Consider the following 15297-nt stretch of genomic DNA (forward strand, 5'->3'; position numbering starts at 1 on the left):
ACCACTCTTTCAACTTACTTGAAGATGTTTGGATTAAACCTTAACCCGTCAAAATTTGCAATAATGACTTACTCATTGAAACAGCAACCAACAATAATTCAACCTTCAGTTTTAGGTACTCCAATTCCAGTGGTTACCTGCCATAAAGATCTCGGGGTCTATTTTGATCCGAAGCTGAAATTTAATGATCACACAGAATACCTCCGGAAGCGTTTTAACACCCTACGCTGGAAAGCGAAACAACCCTTACTTCATTCCAACGATGCCGCAACCACTACCAGATATCTTCAAGCCACTGTTTATCCGGCTATTTTATACGCTGCTGAAATTTGGGCGTCTGCGTCGCCTTCACTTCAAAAACCGGTGTTCTCGTGTGAATACTGGACCCTGAAATGGGCCACAAATAAGCATCGCCGACCCCCTCAATTGAGAACAACTGACATGGCTGAGCAGCTAAATGTACCCAGGCTCCCGAGGTTAATTGGCAGCAGGCGTTTAATGACTTCAGTAAAAATGTACACAGGAGTGATAAACGCCCCAAACATCTGGGATTTCTGTCAGTGGCACAATCCTACGCCATCCTTGAGGTCAGAGCCCACACTAATCCTCAAATACAACCGGTTGAAACTGTGTAGTCGGTTCCTACCTACCCAGGCACTCCCCAAAATTCAGGCACTGCTCCGTCTTGGAGTCGACCTTCAGAAATTGGCTACCGACTACAAATACCGTCACAAGCTCCTCGAGTGGATTCCATCTGTGGAACTGGGATAATTTCCTCCATATGACGTTCAGTCCTCATTTTTCATTATTATAATTTACATGTTTGTAACTCATAATTTCCATGTAACGGTATTTTTTTCCTTTTTGCCAATTAATTTCATTTATAATGTAAAACTCCTCGCCATGTCGCCGTGTTGAGTATTATTGTCTCTAGTACTTATTAGCAATAAAGAATTTATTTATACTGTGACGCTTAATAGAATGACGCCTGCCAAGACATCTAACACCTCCCCTATATTTAATATGCAAAATCTAGGATTCATACGTTTGCATACCATTTCGAAGTTAATTTTTGATTCATTCTGTTATTTTCTGTCCTTCTATCTAGATGAGTTGGGCGAGCAGATGTGATAGGCATTCAAATCCCATCAAGATAGGAGGAATTTTGATGGTCTTTTTTTTTTAACACTGTGGCCGAGTAGTCAGTTGCAGGCGAGGAGGTCGTATGGATTTCAGAATGAAAAACCAGATGACTCTGGTTCATTCAGAAAAACAGGCAGACTGACAGAGAATACACATAATTTACAGAGAGTGTCTATGTGGGGGTTAGTTACTTTAGTTTTGCTAAAAGTCATGAGCAACCAAAAATGGAGTGTTGTCGATAAACAATTAAATCATACTCTATTAAGGAGTGTGATCTCTGTGAATAGTAATACAGACGAGATTTCGACTTCTACGGCTAAGAACGAAACTTAAATTGTGCTGGAAATATCAGTTCCTATCCTTGTAAGGCTGGTGCAAACTAATAAGGTTTTTTGGAGTGAGCCTGAGACTGACACCTTTCCTGCTCAGAGAATTCTGGGCATGCATCATGGATGGAGGTCTGAAGATCTGGCAGATCATCCCATAAGAGCCATACTCTCCTTTCGAAAAAGATGTACTAATATCGTGGACTGTACATTTAATATAAATCAATTATATTAATTTTCGTTGTATTTGCTGTTTTCGTTGCTCCTGCACAATGAAAGAAATATTATAAACCGTATGCATTATCAAAGGAATGTTTATTTCAGGTTTGCGCCCTGTATTATACTGCATCTACATATGGGGTTGTTTTCATAATTATATAATGATTACAACACATCTAGTAACATATGCTAGTGTGAGACAATATCTGCTGAAACCAGGAAATTATTATTTTTTATTAAATCCATTGTCTGCAAAACGTTTCTTATCGAAACAGTGCAAGGTATTTTTATTCATTAGCTTTGACCAAAGGAAATAAGTAATTTACTGAATATTCTCCAGTAAGAAGAAATATCGAGTACCTCTTCTTACATCGAAGTTGACAGTTAACAGCGTGCTGTCGTAGAAGAGACCATACGGCAGGTATAAAGATCGATATTCGGTTCTTGTATTCTTATCCGCCGCATCCAGGAGAACAGGACACGCTAAAAAGCAAAAGAGAAAAAAATGAGCTGAGACTGCAGGAAATTGTGATGCTCCGACATAGGGGAAAAGAAGTTGCATGTGGCATTAAAAGTAAAGTGCAGCCATTATCAACCCACTGCAGGGTGGAAGCCTCCTCAACAATTCATGCTGAGGGAAATGGACCATAATCTGCCACGCTGGTCCAGTGCGGGTTGGCAGATCGACCGTATTCAGCAGTCAGGGGCTTGAACCCCGGTCTACTCAAAGAGCGTGTGCTACTGCACTCCCGCTCCTGCCCACTCGGCTACGGAGGCCGTCATGGGCATTAGTTAACTATAATAGTCACTGTTATAGTTAACTAATGTTAAGTTATAGTTAACTTAATTACAAAGGTGGATCGAAGGGTGACACGAGTAATTACAGACCAGTTAGTTTAACTTCTGTTCCGGGTAAAATAATGGAGTCGCTGGTTAAAGATGCATTGCAGGATCATCTAGACAAGATTGCAGCAATAATTCAAACACAGCATGGGTTTGTTAAGGGAAAGTCTTGTCTGACAAATTTGATTGGTTATTATGATGTGGTCACAAAGGAACTGGATGCAAAAAATAATTTTGATATCATATACTTGGATTTCAGGAAAGCTTTTGACACTGTTGCGCATGGAAGACTACTGTACAAATTGGAGCAGAATGGTATTAAGGGTAAGTTGCTACAATGGATAAAAGGATGGTTAAGTGGGAGAAGACAGAGGGTGGTAATCAATGGGTGCTGCTCTTCGTGGACTAATGTTATTAGTGGAGTCCCACAGGGTTCGGTGTTGGGTCCTCTGTTGTTTTGTGTATTTATCAATGATATTGATGAAGGTATATCAGGCTTAATGTCGAAGTTTGCAGATGACACAAAGGTTGGCAGGGTTGTTAATGACAGTAATGGCAGTGTGCTACTGCAACAGGATCTAGATAATTTGGGCAGATGGGCTAAGAAGTGGCAACTGAAGTTCAACCTTGACAAATGCAAAGTACTGCGTATGGGTAGAAGTAACCCCAGAGAAACGTACCAACTGTGTGGTACTACACTTAAGGTGGTAGAAAATGAAAAAGACCTGGGAGTAATTGTGCAGTCAGATATGAAGTTTTCTGAGCAGTGCAGACAGGCTGCTAGGGCGGGTCATGGGGTTTTGTCAATGATATATAGGAATTTTGCTAGCAGGGAAAAGGAGGTGATTGTCCCTCTGTATAAGGCAACGGTCAGGCCACGCCTTGAGTACTGCGTACAGGTCTGGAGGCCTCATTTTAGGAAGGATGTAGATTTGCTTGAGCGTGTACAGAGAAGAGCAACACGATTGGTGAGGGGAATGAAGGGATTCTCTTACCAAGAGAGGCTTAAGTTCTGCAAATTGCAGTGGCTGGAGACTAGGCACCTGCGCGGTGATCTGATTGAGGTCTATAAGGCCTTGAATGGGTTGAGCACGCTGAATTCTGATGGGATCCTTCCAATTGTTCAGATTACCAACCTACAGGGACATAAGTTCAAATTAAGAAAGGACAGATGTAGAATAGATGTGCGGAAATTTGCCTTTAGCCAGCGGGTGGTTAATTGCTGGAACAAACTTCCATCTGTCGTTGTGGAAGTTGATAGGTTAAATAAATTTAAGGAGGAACTGGACAGGCATTTGGAGGGATTGGTGTGATTTTCTTTTTTTTTTTTTTGGCTGATGCTGCATAAGCTGATGCTACACTTGCTTTCTTGCATCATGTGCCACTACTACTACTACTGTTTCGTTCTGATAGAAGAAATCTTTGCAAAAATCTTGTACGTTTTCATTCATTCCAACCAGGAAGGTAAAAAGAAGAGGGGGAAGAATAATGCATAATAGATATGGGGAATACATGTGGATGCATTTGGAAAAGGAAGGGCAATGGACACGATAATGAAATTACAGGTTCCTTAGCACTGGCGAAGAAAAACAGCGATGAGGAGGCACTGGATGCAACTAATTTGACAGGGAGCAGACGATGGCACTCAGGAGAAGAACATAGCTCATATGGAAAGAAGATAACATTGCCAATGTAAAAGGAAAAATGACAAAAAATATACAGAGATAAGTTTGATGCTATGCGAGGAAAGCGTGCAACATGGTCTCAGAGAAGGCTGCATGTTTTGCTCGTTTTTCTCACGTAAAAATGGTAGGTTTTCAATTCAGTACACAGAAAAACCGTCCAAGGAATACACGAAATTTAAAAAGGCAATACAGTGCACTAAAACCCCTCCGCAGCCTTAGCTGCCTTGGTACAAAATACAAAAAAAAAAAAAAAAAAAAAAGCTTCTGTATGCTGGTTTTGTAGAGAAACCTAGATGAAAAAATCCCAGTTAAAAAAAAAACAAAAACAAACAAAAAAAAAAAAAAAAAACTGGTTCCAATCTTTTTTCATTTTTAACAGTCTACACAATTTGGTTAAAGATTTCAGCACAATATACTCTTATTTTCTTTTTTATTTTCACATTTTCAAAATATCGACGGCCACGTTCATCTACCATCTTTCTCCGCCCACAGCGCTGTCCACGATGAAATGTTATTCTGGAAATGGCATATTCCCGATACACTCTTGATACTGTTGAATGGGGATAGTGCAATTTTGTACCACCTCCGCGATAGAGTGACCTATGCGTCGGGCACCCACTATCATTCCTCTTTCAAAGTCGGTTAACTCACGACGTTTATCCATACTGACATCCATGTTTATCTAAACAAGACGGGAAAGAAAATCATAGCAGGTCTTGAAGCACTTTTCACTCAGTTTAACTTTAAATTAAAACAAAATTAGATCTTAAATCTCTAAATTTCATAAAAATTTAGAGAAGATTTAAGGTCATTTAGAAACAGAGAAAAATTAATTGGAGAAGAACTATTCAAAAATAACTAAATAGTTCTTCTCCAATCAGGACGAAACAGATCTAAATTATAAGACGTTACCTACAAAAACAATGGAAAAAAGCGGAGCGAGGTACTGTAGGTTGCGCTGGCTTCGCATGGAGTACCACGATACAACAAATGCAAAGAGAAAATCACGGTAGTCTCCGGCAGAAATGCAAATGGAACTCACAAATTGCCATTTTTTTGTTGTTGGTAAAACAACTAATCCTAAGGCTTTTAAAAATATAAACAGTTCACATTTACCAGTTTACTACCACTCACAAAAATCAGCATGGATGTACTCTGCATTATTCAAAGAATTTTTTTTTACATGAATTTTTACCTCCTGTAAAGAAACACTTGAAGAAAATAAGCTTATCTGAAAAGGTATTCTCATTCTGGATGACGCCGATGAATATTCCAATTGTGAGGAACTCAAAGAAGGGGACACAAAGGCCATGTTTTCACCACCGAATGTAACATTCTCTGTCCAGCTTAGATCAAGGATTCTAGAATGTCTAAAGAGACGACATAGTCGACAGTTCTGAGTGCAAAGCCGACCGGGCTAGCCGAGTGGGTAAAGTACCTGCCCGGCAACCCAAAGGTCGCGGGTTCGATTCCCGCCTCGGGCTTGGATCAAAGTACTGCAAAAACCTTGGGAGGTGCAATATGGCCACAGAAGCCGATGCGCCAATAACTACCAAATCAAAAAAAAAAAAAAAAAAAAAATCTGAGTGCAAGTTTGAAAAATATGCAAGACACGAATATAGGTCATAGTTGTTGTTGTTTGTTTGTTATTTGGTTTTTTAGGGGCATTAGCAACTAAGCCCATATTGCTCCGGGATATGCGGTGGCCATTCCTTGACCTTTCCGCATCCTCCGTATTTGGTGGTGACGGGTTCGCACTGCTGCTCCTTCCCACCTGGCTACGGAGGTGCCTATAGGTCATAGAGACGTCATCAACTTCAAAGAGCCCTCGTGGGAAACAGTTAGTAAAATCGCCGTCCTCCCCACACCGGGTGGAAAACACCTGAGTTCGAGTCTCATCGATGATGCGAGGAATTTTATGGGCCTTTTTCAAAACGTGGCTGAGTTAGTCGGTCTCAGGCGAGCGTAGGTAGCATGGTTTCTTCTCCCGGAAACAGTTTTTCGTCCAGCAACAGAAAATCGACCACAGAATACACGAAATTTACAGACAGTATACACTGAAAGGAGAGAATTCATGGGATACCTGGTTCCTGGACAACGCGACGCTGTCACCCCTCTCGCTAGTGGACGAACCCACCGCTTGGCAGGTGTATGATATATATATATATATATATATATCATGCAGCTTTCGACTATTTTCATTAAGCATTGCAAACTACATTTGCCAGTACATATGGTTTCAACAACAATGAACCAAAAAGTCATTTTCCAATAGCGTGAGGCGTCTCGCAAACAGTATAATATTCTTTTCTCAGACGCTAAAGAAACTTATTTACTTACCACGCTGTTTGTCGAGCATGCTTTCCTCTGCGCGATTACCAGATGACCTTACCCCATGACCTCTCCGCCAGCACGAAGAGGAGAGTAATACAATTTAGCTCGCACTCTCCTCTTGCGGTCGATCAGAAGTTGGAAGCTGTTTATCAAGCTGAGCAGGGTGTCCCTCGTACAAGCCCCGACCAATCAGAAAGACGCAGTGGCGGCAGACACCGAAGGTGTACGTCTGATACCCCGCCGTGAAAATCTTTCCGTCATCAAGTTATTTAAGGTATCTTGCCAACCCCGCAATGCAGACATCTGCTGTGTTGCCCGTGGCGTAACGCATACCAGAGAAACGCATCATAACGATCTGAAAGAGAAATGAAAAGGAACAAACCACTGGGATTGCAACCTGTGATGGCACTGAAGCCATGCTGCCGGAATGGTTTCAGCCGTCAACATTTGTCACACGAATGCTTAGAGTCATTTGACAAAGCTGTTTGTTAATATCTTGAAGGAAGTGTCGCGTACGCCATCATGTCCAGTGTTGTCTGGATGTAGAATCTGTCGTTTGAGCAAACTGGTCTGTGAAGATCGTATAAAAGCTTTCACTGAATTGGGTCCTACGAGATCGTCCTAACTCATCTGTATTCCTAACTAAGCATGCTGTCCTTTTTTGCATAAAAATCCAGAAATGAACTGAACACTGCCAACATTCCGAAGATTCTTTTTCGTCAAGACCATATAACTGGTGTCTCGTACATTTTTCTTTTCGTTTCATATCTGAGAACAGTCAACATTAGTTCGAAACTAATGTTGACTGTTCTCAGACATGAAACGAAAGTTTCTCAGATCAGATCAGAATCTGCGTTATCAGCAGGTGCTCAAAAGAAAACTTAACTCATTAACACATCTATACATTTTAGCACAGATATTTTGACTGCCCTCGTGGTAGCACGGTTGGTAGAATCACCATCCTCCCCACACCGGGTGGAAAAGACCTGAATTCGAATCCCGTCCATGCAAAGAATTTTTATGGACCTTTTTCAAAACGTGGATGAGTTAGCTAGTTTCGTGCAAGAGTAAGTTTTTGTTTTTTTTTTTTTTTTTATCCTGGAAACGCGGATTTTTCGTCCAGAAAACAGCAAATCGACCAATAACACACGCAGTTTACAGACATTATATACTGCGCAATATGGCCTAAGTTGCGGATGTGCCCAAAACAACATTATGGCCTTTATCGCCTTCGCGGTAGCACAGTGGATATAATCACCGTCCTTCCCATACCGGGTGGAAAAGGTCTGGTTTCGAATTCCGTCAATAACGCGAGAAATTTTAATGGACTTTTTTCACAACATGGCTGAATTAGACAGTCTCAATTGCAAGGCCTTTTTCTCATAGAAACATTTTTCTGCCTTCTTCTCATAGAAACATTTTTCTGCCTTCTTCTTTCCACTTTCTTGTTATTCTATTCAACACACACACATATATATAAATGTGTCATCCTGTATATATATATATATATGTGTCATCCTGTATATATATATATATATATATATATAGGATGATCCAAAAATCAGTAAACAATTAAAGAATCGGTATTTCCGTGAATTTTTGACGTATGGTAACGAGATTAGCGCAGAAAGGACCACCGCCATGCAAATCCTCTGCATTGGTTGATTTATCGGAGAATGGAAGGGTGGTTTGGTTCTTCGATATTTCCGCCTTTGCGATGTTTTGTATGACGATTGAAATGCAGCGATTCCATGACCATTATTGGCCTCGTGGTCCTCTGTCGATATGGGGCATGATGGTCAGTCTATTCTATTTTATTTTAGTTTATTTTGATTTTGTTATTGTTTGGTAGTTCCTTTAACCCTCTTTGGGTGATATTTCACGTCTTTCGGAACTGGTACCTCTCGGGGGGGTACCGCTAAATTAATAACTAATTGGCATTATCCTAAAATTTGTATAGTTTTTGTTAATTGGATTTAAAGATCGAAATTATATTAGGGTTTCTGGGCTACTATTTATATCTATTCTTTCTTTTCGTTTGATTGTTTATTTGGGTTATTTTTATGTTAATTTTCGCTCTACAGTTTTTGCCATACTACTGGCTTATGTTTTATTTAATTTAAAATAATGGATATATATATATATATATTCTTTGCATATAATCTTAGCAAGCAACACCACGTTCATGAGTCTTCCAATAACAATACACGTTTCTCTTGTATATTATTATGAAATTAAAACTATAGTTAATGCATTAAAACCAAATGACTAAATTAAATGCATTAAAACCAAATGACTAAATTAAATGCATTAAAACCAAATGACTAAATTAAATGCATTAAAACTACATTTAATATATGAATTTCTTCGGATTTTTATTGGTCTGATTTTAATGACTGAGTGTGTGTTCTGTTGTTATGTTGTTTGTGTAAGGAAATTTTATCAGCAGAGAGCAGCTAACACCTGGGCAGCTGCTGCCTGGCGCCCATCCCTAGGCACAAGGAGAGGGACATGGGTCTGCTCTCACTGTACTGTGCAAGAGTGCGCTAAATCCGGCATCCGCCGGAGGTAGTGCAATACAGACGGATGCCAGCATAAAACAATCACGTACCCAGGATGCCCAGTCCTAGGTAACAGCAAAAAAAAAAAAAATAATAAATAAATAAATAAAATAACCATTAGTTTTTGAATATCTAAATAAATCTCAGCTATTCTGAAAAATAGTGTCAATTAAAAGAGTTCATTATTAGTCCAGTCACTGAAGTTGATCCGTTTCAAACTCACAGGAACTGTTCTTACTACATCACATAGCAGCCGCCTCAGATCCAGACTGGAGTACTCTTGATCTTAGAAGAAGCCTTTTTTTCAAATACTGTACTGAAATATAATACTCTTGGAAGGCTGCAAAGTTTTCAGGAGATTGAATGAGCACAACAACGTTGTTCTGTGCCAATTCAAACACGAGAGAAAAGAATTTCACGCTCAGAATTGTAAAATTCACATTGAAACAATACATGTGCCCAAGTTTCATTCAGTTCACAAGAATACAATGGGTCAGCTTCTAGTCCTCGTTGAAACAATTTTTCCCTAATCGAGCCATGACCAGTCATAAGAAAAGAAGGTATACATTGTTGGACAAAACTAAGACTTCGCAGCCAAGGAGGATGACAGATCCACTTGAGTAATGGAAAAAAGTTGATTACTTGAGTAATCAACTTTTTAGTAATGGAAACAAAAGCACACCCACTCCATCTATCCTGCCATATTTACATTAGTGCATTCCATATTCTAGTGTTTTCTGTCTTAAAGTCAACTGCAGGATCCGTCGTTATTCCCCAAATAGTTACAGAAATTCCCTTCTTCAGTTTATAGGACAACCTCGAAAAAGAACAAGCAAATCCAAAGGAATAGTTCCATCCAACACCTGAAAAGCATTATACGAAACGGTACCATCAGCATTCAAAACGGCCAACAATATTGAACGCTGCAATGATAGTAATTTGATCCTGAATTTCATCCTGGGAAGCACGTGGTACCAATTGCCAGCAGCATAAGCAGTTATAGGTAGGAAAATGGTATTATAGTAACATGAGAGCCTTTTTAGTCAAACCCCATTCTACCCGAGAGATCCTAATCGCAGATGCCGTAAAATTCTTGACTCTCTGAGCAATGTTTTTAACGTGAAGAAGAAAATTCAGTTTTTCGTCCTAAATTATACCTAAATATTTGATTTGTGATACATAAGGAATTTGCACATCATTTAAAAGAATTCTTGGAGTCTGTGATAGTCGAATTTCCACTTAAACCCCATAAAATTACTTTTATTTGGAGAGGTTTTCAACTTATTTACATTTAACCAATCAGATGACTTATCCAAAATAGACTGAGCTGTGTTTTCCAGCATCAATTGAGACCCCCCCCCTGCACAACAATAACTAAATCATCTACATAAGAGATCTGCTCGCAATTCTCATTTGGCCTAATCAGCCACTGATCCAGCACTGTATTCCAAATAAGGTGACCCAACACGGACCCCTGGGTACAACCCCTGTAAATGGGAGATGTATAAGACAAGTGCTTTGCACAGACCTTCACAAACCTGTCCTGAAAATAGGAACGCATATTATTATACAAATAACGATCAGACTCAGCTTGCCTCAGCGACCTGAGGGCACTTCCCTATCATAATGTATCAAAAGCACTCTCAAAGTCCACAAAAATTATAAGAACATACTTACTACTCAACAAACTCTGTATGTAATTAATAAGCTTCATGATGGCATCATCAGTAAAACATCCTTTTTTAAAACCAAATTGTCGATCCGAACAGAGTTCATGAGATGAAAGTAAAGAAGAAATTTGTGTGGCGAGAAGTCGTTCATATAGTTTGTCCATGTTGCTAGAAAGAAATTGGCCAGAAGCACGAGGAGCAGCCCTTGGTTTATTAGGTTTCTGCAATATTTTCAGCAAGGCCAGCTTCCAGGCCCGTGGAAATACACATTCAAGAAAACATTTACTAAACATTTACTAAACAAATTAAGTAGAACTTCTGGAAATAAATCAAAAAATTTGACCAAAGCTTGATTTTCAATAAGATCCATCCCTGGACATTTCTTACAGTTCAGTTTCGATACTGCCACACCCAACTTCATCAGAGAAAACAACTCCACATCAGAAAAACCAATATAGGATTTATTATCTATACGAATTTCAGCTTTCTCAGCAGTATACAACTCAGGCAAATCCAAGGGGAACAATTTTTAAATAATCGTACCTACAGAAGACACCCAGTCAGATGATTCCTGTCTGTCCAAAACTACAGTGTTTTAAATGTCTCCATAGACTAATTTATTTCTTGAGGTTTTGTAACGCCGGTTGAAACATGGCCTTAGTCGCTAAGGCTATTAAAACCCAACTAACCAACGCCGGCTGAGTAACCAAGCCAACCCTTGCGTGCCGCCCTCGTGGGCGGCACAGTTGGTAAGATCGCCGTCTCCCCACAACAGGTAGAAAATACCTGAGTTCGAGCCCCGTCGATGATGAGAAGAGTTTTTACGGCCTTTTGACAACGTGGCTGAGTTAGTCGGTCTCAGGCGAAGGTACCATGGTTTTATTTCCCCCCGGAAACTTTGGTTTACTTCTATCAAACAGAAAATCGACCTCGGAACACAAGAAATTTACGGACAATATACACTGAACAACATGGCCTTGTCGCTGATACTCCTAACGCCCTATTACAACAACCAAATCTTGTGGGGTTGGCTTAGTTACTCAGCAGCTTACTATCTGATTCGTAGAGTTTATTGGCGCATACTAATATCCACAATGGCTAGAGATCTGGGCAAAGTTACTGTTGTATATTAGAGTGGGCTATTTCTATACTGTGAATGAAGTCTCTGAATGAAGCATAAATGGATGCTTAGTGGCAATTTCTGGTGGTTTTCCTGCAATACCAATATTGGATAGAAGTTGTTTCATTTGCTGTTCTCTGCTGTCGGAGTCAAGACGACTGATGAAGATTTAATATAATTTAAATTATTAAATTTTCTTATGGTAATGAAGGAATCGTGGCATATAAGACAAACTAATTAACTTTGCGCATGCATAAAACAAAAAATTAAAGTGTTGAATCATGAATAATGCCATATACCATACAAGTAGAGTCTATAATATAAAACAAAATATTCTGGGTTAAATTCCTCTTCAATTTGCTAAACAGAATCCCCTTTCGGAGGTTTTGCAGCCAGCACAAGGGGGGGGGGGATTACAACCACTGTTCTTCCCGGGGACTTACATCTGGTGAGTATGGGCTAGGCACACCCAGGGTCCTGAGCTGGATATCATCATTCTCCTCTTTCTTGGTGATTCCTTTCTACTTCTGACGCTCTCTCTCAGGGTAACTTGGGAATTTTATTTTGGCTGGTGCAGCATAAGCCTCAGGCTTACTTGCACCATGTGGCTAATAATAATTATAATTATTATTATTATTATTATTATTACCTGTAGAAAAGGTCTGAGTTCGATTTTCATCCCAATGGAATGAGATTACCCTTTATCTTCCAACCTTTATCTACGCTCCTAGAAATTCGGTTTTTACAGACAAGATTTAATGACAGCCCTTAGACAGCGCGTCAGTGTTTTTTTTTTCTTTTCTAAATAATCCAACCCATGGTACTGTACAGGAAAATTAAAGAAGTTGTACCTATAAGTAACTAATCATGGACTATAGCCTATTCAGCAGCCCATAGCCTACTTTTCTAATGGTCAGGAATACAAAAGTTTTCCCATTAGCTGGTCTCATTAAAGCAATTGGAAATCTTTAAACGCCATCATCTTTGAATACTGATCCTTTCGCTTCTTTTATATATGCATGTCGACTGTCAAAATCGATTCTGAGACAATATCAATTTTGTAATCCCCAACATAAACTTTAGAAAGCAAGTTTTTGTGTTAGAAAGCAAGTTAAGTTACACAGGCTTTATTATTTGATCAGTGAGATTATCTGTTAATAAATTAAAACTTTTAATTAGGTTCATAGGGTCAAGTCCATAGAGAGATGGAGGTTCTTTACATCACCATAGCAACCATATGTTTAGAAAGAAGCTTAACTGGGTGTGTATCCGATCTAAAGTTAGCAATAGTAAACATAACAATATCGATTTTGACGTTGTCGAAATCGATACCAGAAAAAAATACAAATATTTTAAAAAATTGGTACAGCGCGTACGTGGAATCGGAGTCGAAACATGACTGCTGCATAACTCAAAAAGTATGTATTTTTGCCAGAAACAATAAGCATTCATTCGTGCATGAAATATTAGGGTAAGGTACTGCCCTCAGACGAGGAAGTTTTGCTGTTTGAATGGCGTTTGAACCAAATTTCAGAAAACTAGAAATTCAATAAAACGCAACACATTCGCTTTATAATATGACTATGATCTGGGCTGAGTTACGCGGTCACTAATTCGTGACCGAATCCGTATGTTCCCACATAAAATGCACAATGCTGATTTATCATCTGCCACAAGCAGTTAGTGTCCTCCATGGTAGTAGTTGAATGGATACGGTATTCCGACACTTGGCACTCAATTAGACAGGTACGGTATGGATTCCTGTCGATTGGTCGTAGAATTTCTAAGAGAATCTTCAACTGGGGATAAGTGCCGATGTTAAGCAGAGGGAGTACGCCCCACCCCGCACCAGTAAGGCATTCCACGGATTTTATAGCACGCACAAATTTGCCGCATAAATCGACCTGTGTACCTGTGAACATGTACGCTTATACTGTACAGTAATAACATACATATTAGATACGGCTAATACTGTACAGTGATAACATACATATTAGCTACGGCTTATACTGTACAGTGATAACATACATATTAGCTACGGCTTATACTGTACAGTGATAACATACATATTAGCTACGGCTTATACTGTACAGTGATAACATACGTATTAGCTACGGCTTATACTGTACAGTGATAACATACATATTAGCTACGGCTTATACTGTACAGTGATAACATACATATTAGCTACGGCTTATACTGTACAGTGATAACATACATATTAGCTACGGCTTATACTGTACAGTGATAACATACATATTAGCTACGGCTTATACTGTACAGTGATAACATACATATTAGCTACGGCTTATACTGTACAGTGATAACATACATATTAGTTACGGCTAATACCGTACAGTGATAACATACATATTAGCTACGGCTAATACCGTACAGTGATAACATAAATATTATCTATTAATACCGGCGACTTGGTATTATTTTGACTTATATTTTAGCATTCTAACAAATGCTGAAATATAAGTCCAACACAGTTGACTCCACCGTAGGTTGAAAAACAGAAAAACAGGACACAGAGAATATAAATATACTTGGGATACCAGATTTGAATTTTTTTATGGCGTAAACTTCAGGAAATATATATAAAATACATTTCTTGCCAAACAAAAATGCTGGGTTGACCAGGACAGGCAAGACAGAGGGGTTTTCAGTGAGCAAAAACCTAAATATAATGTAAAATAAGAAATGGAACTTTGACAAAGGAACAATTAAAAAAAAAAGTAAAATTCATTATTGAAACTGGAAATAACAGGTTTCTAAAATTAAAGTTTGATATCAGTCAGTCTGAAATACTCTTTCTATACACTTTGTCGTGAAGTCAGATATCATAGTCAAAATCTAAACAACCGCCTGGCTTGACCGACCTGTTGACGAATGAAGAATAACTAGACAAATATTACTGGAGGGGATGGACAGGTGATGCGGGATTTTTTTTTTTTTTTTGTGATGCTTTATAATCTTACTTTCTTGCATCATTTGCCACTACCAATATTAATACTAATATTCTAGAAAGTTTCAACTGGCGGGACGAAGTGACTCTGGCAGTCGGGTGGAATTCGCCACTGAACAAGGTCCCAGATGTTGAGGTAGTCGCCTTGGCCAGTGATCAAAGACACAAAACAATAAACAGCTTTGTGTTGCCAGCGAACAGTAACGCGCATGATTTAAATTTGTTGGTACTGTTGACATCGAGCAAGCTTTGCATTTAACCACAAGATGAGAAAATATTCAACTAACATGACAGGTCGAAGAGCGGATTTCGAGATAAAAGACCAGATTAGTAATAGTAGTATTAGAAATGATGGCAAATGATGAAAACAGCAAGCTTACACAGCATCAGCAAAAAAAAAAAAACCAACATACCTGTCCATTCTC

The 15297-nt window shown here is 39.1% G+C and overlaps 1 protein-coding gene across 5 annotated transcripts in view; it reads right to left on the reverse strand.

Annotated features, from left to right (window-relative positions):
- The window catches only part of LOC150085853 (ras-like protein family member 10B), an 88811-nt gene that overhangs the window by 11580 nt on the left and 61934 nt on the right, over positions 1-15297 (reverse strand). For 2 of the 5 annotated variants that reach the window (XM_090373534.1, XM_090373538.1), the window contains exons 1-2: positions 6557-6695; positions 2049-2171 (exon numbers count right to left, since the gene is read on the reverse strand). The exons of 2 other annotated variants lie outside the window; for them this stretch is intronic. Coding sequence is in view for 1 of the 3 variants with exons in the window: in XM_090373538.1 (XP_090229664.1) it covers positions 2049-2171; positions 6557-6575 (142 nt within the window). In the remaining 2 variants the exon portion in view is untranslated. Of the gene's footprint in view, positions 1-2048; positions 2172-6556; positions 6696-15297 lie in introns of those variants that run through there. One more of the 5 variants, XM_090373535.1, reaches the window with a different exon arrangement.

Source organism: Mastigoproctus giganteus, chromosome 5 (assembly GCF_048544385.1).
Source record: "Mastigoproctus giganteus isolate SK-2022 chromosome 5, ASM4854438v1, whole genome shotgun sequence".
NCBI classification, from domain to species: domain Eukaryota; kingdom Metazoa; phylum Arthropoda; class Arachnida; order Uropygi; family Thelyphonidae; genus Mastigoproctus; species Mastigoproctus giganteus.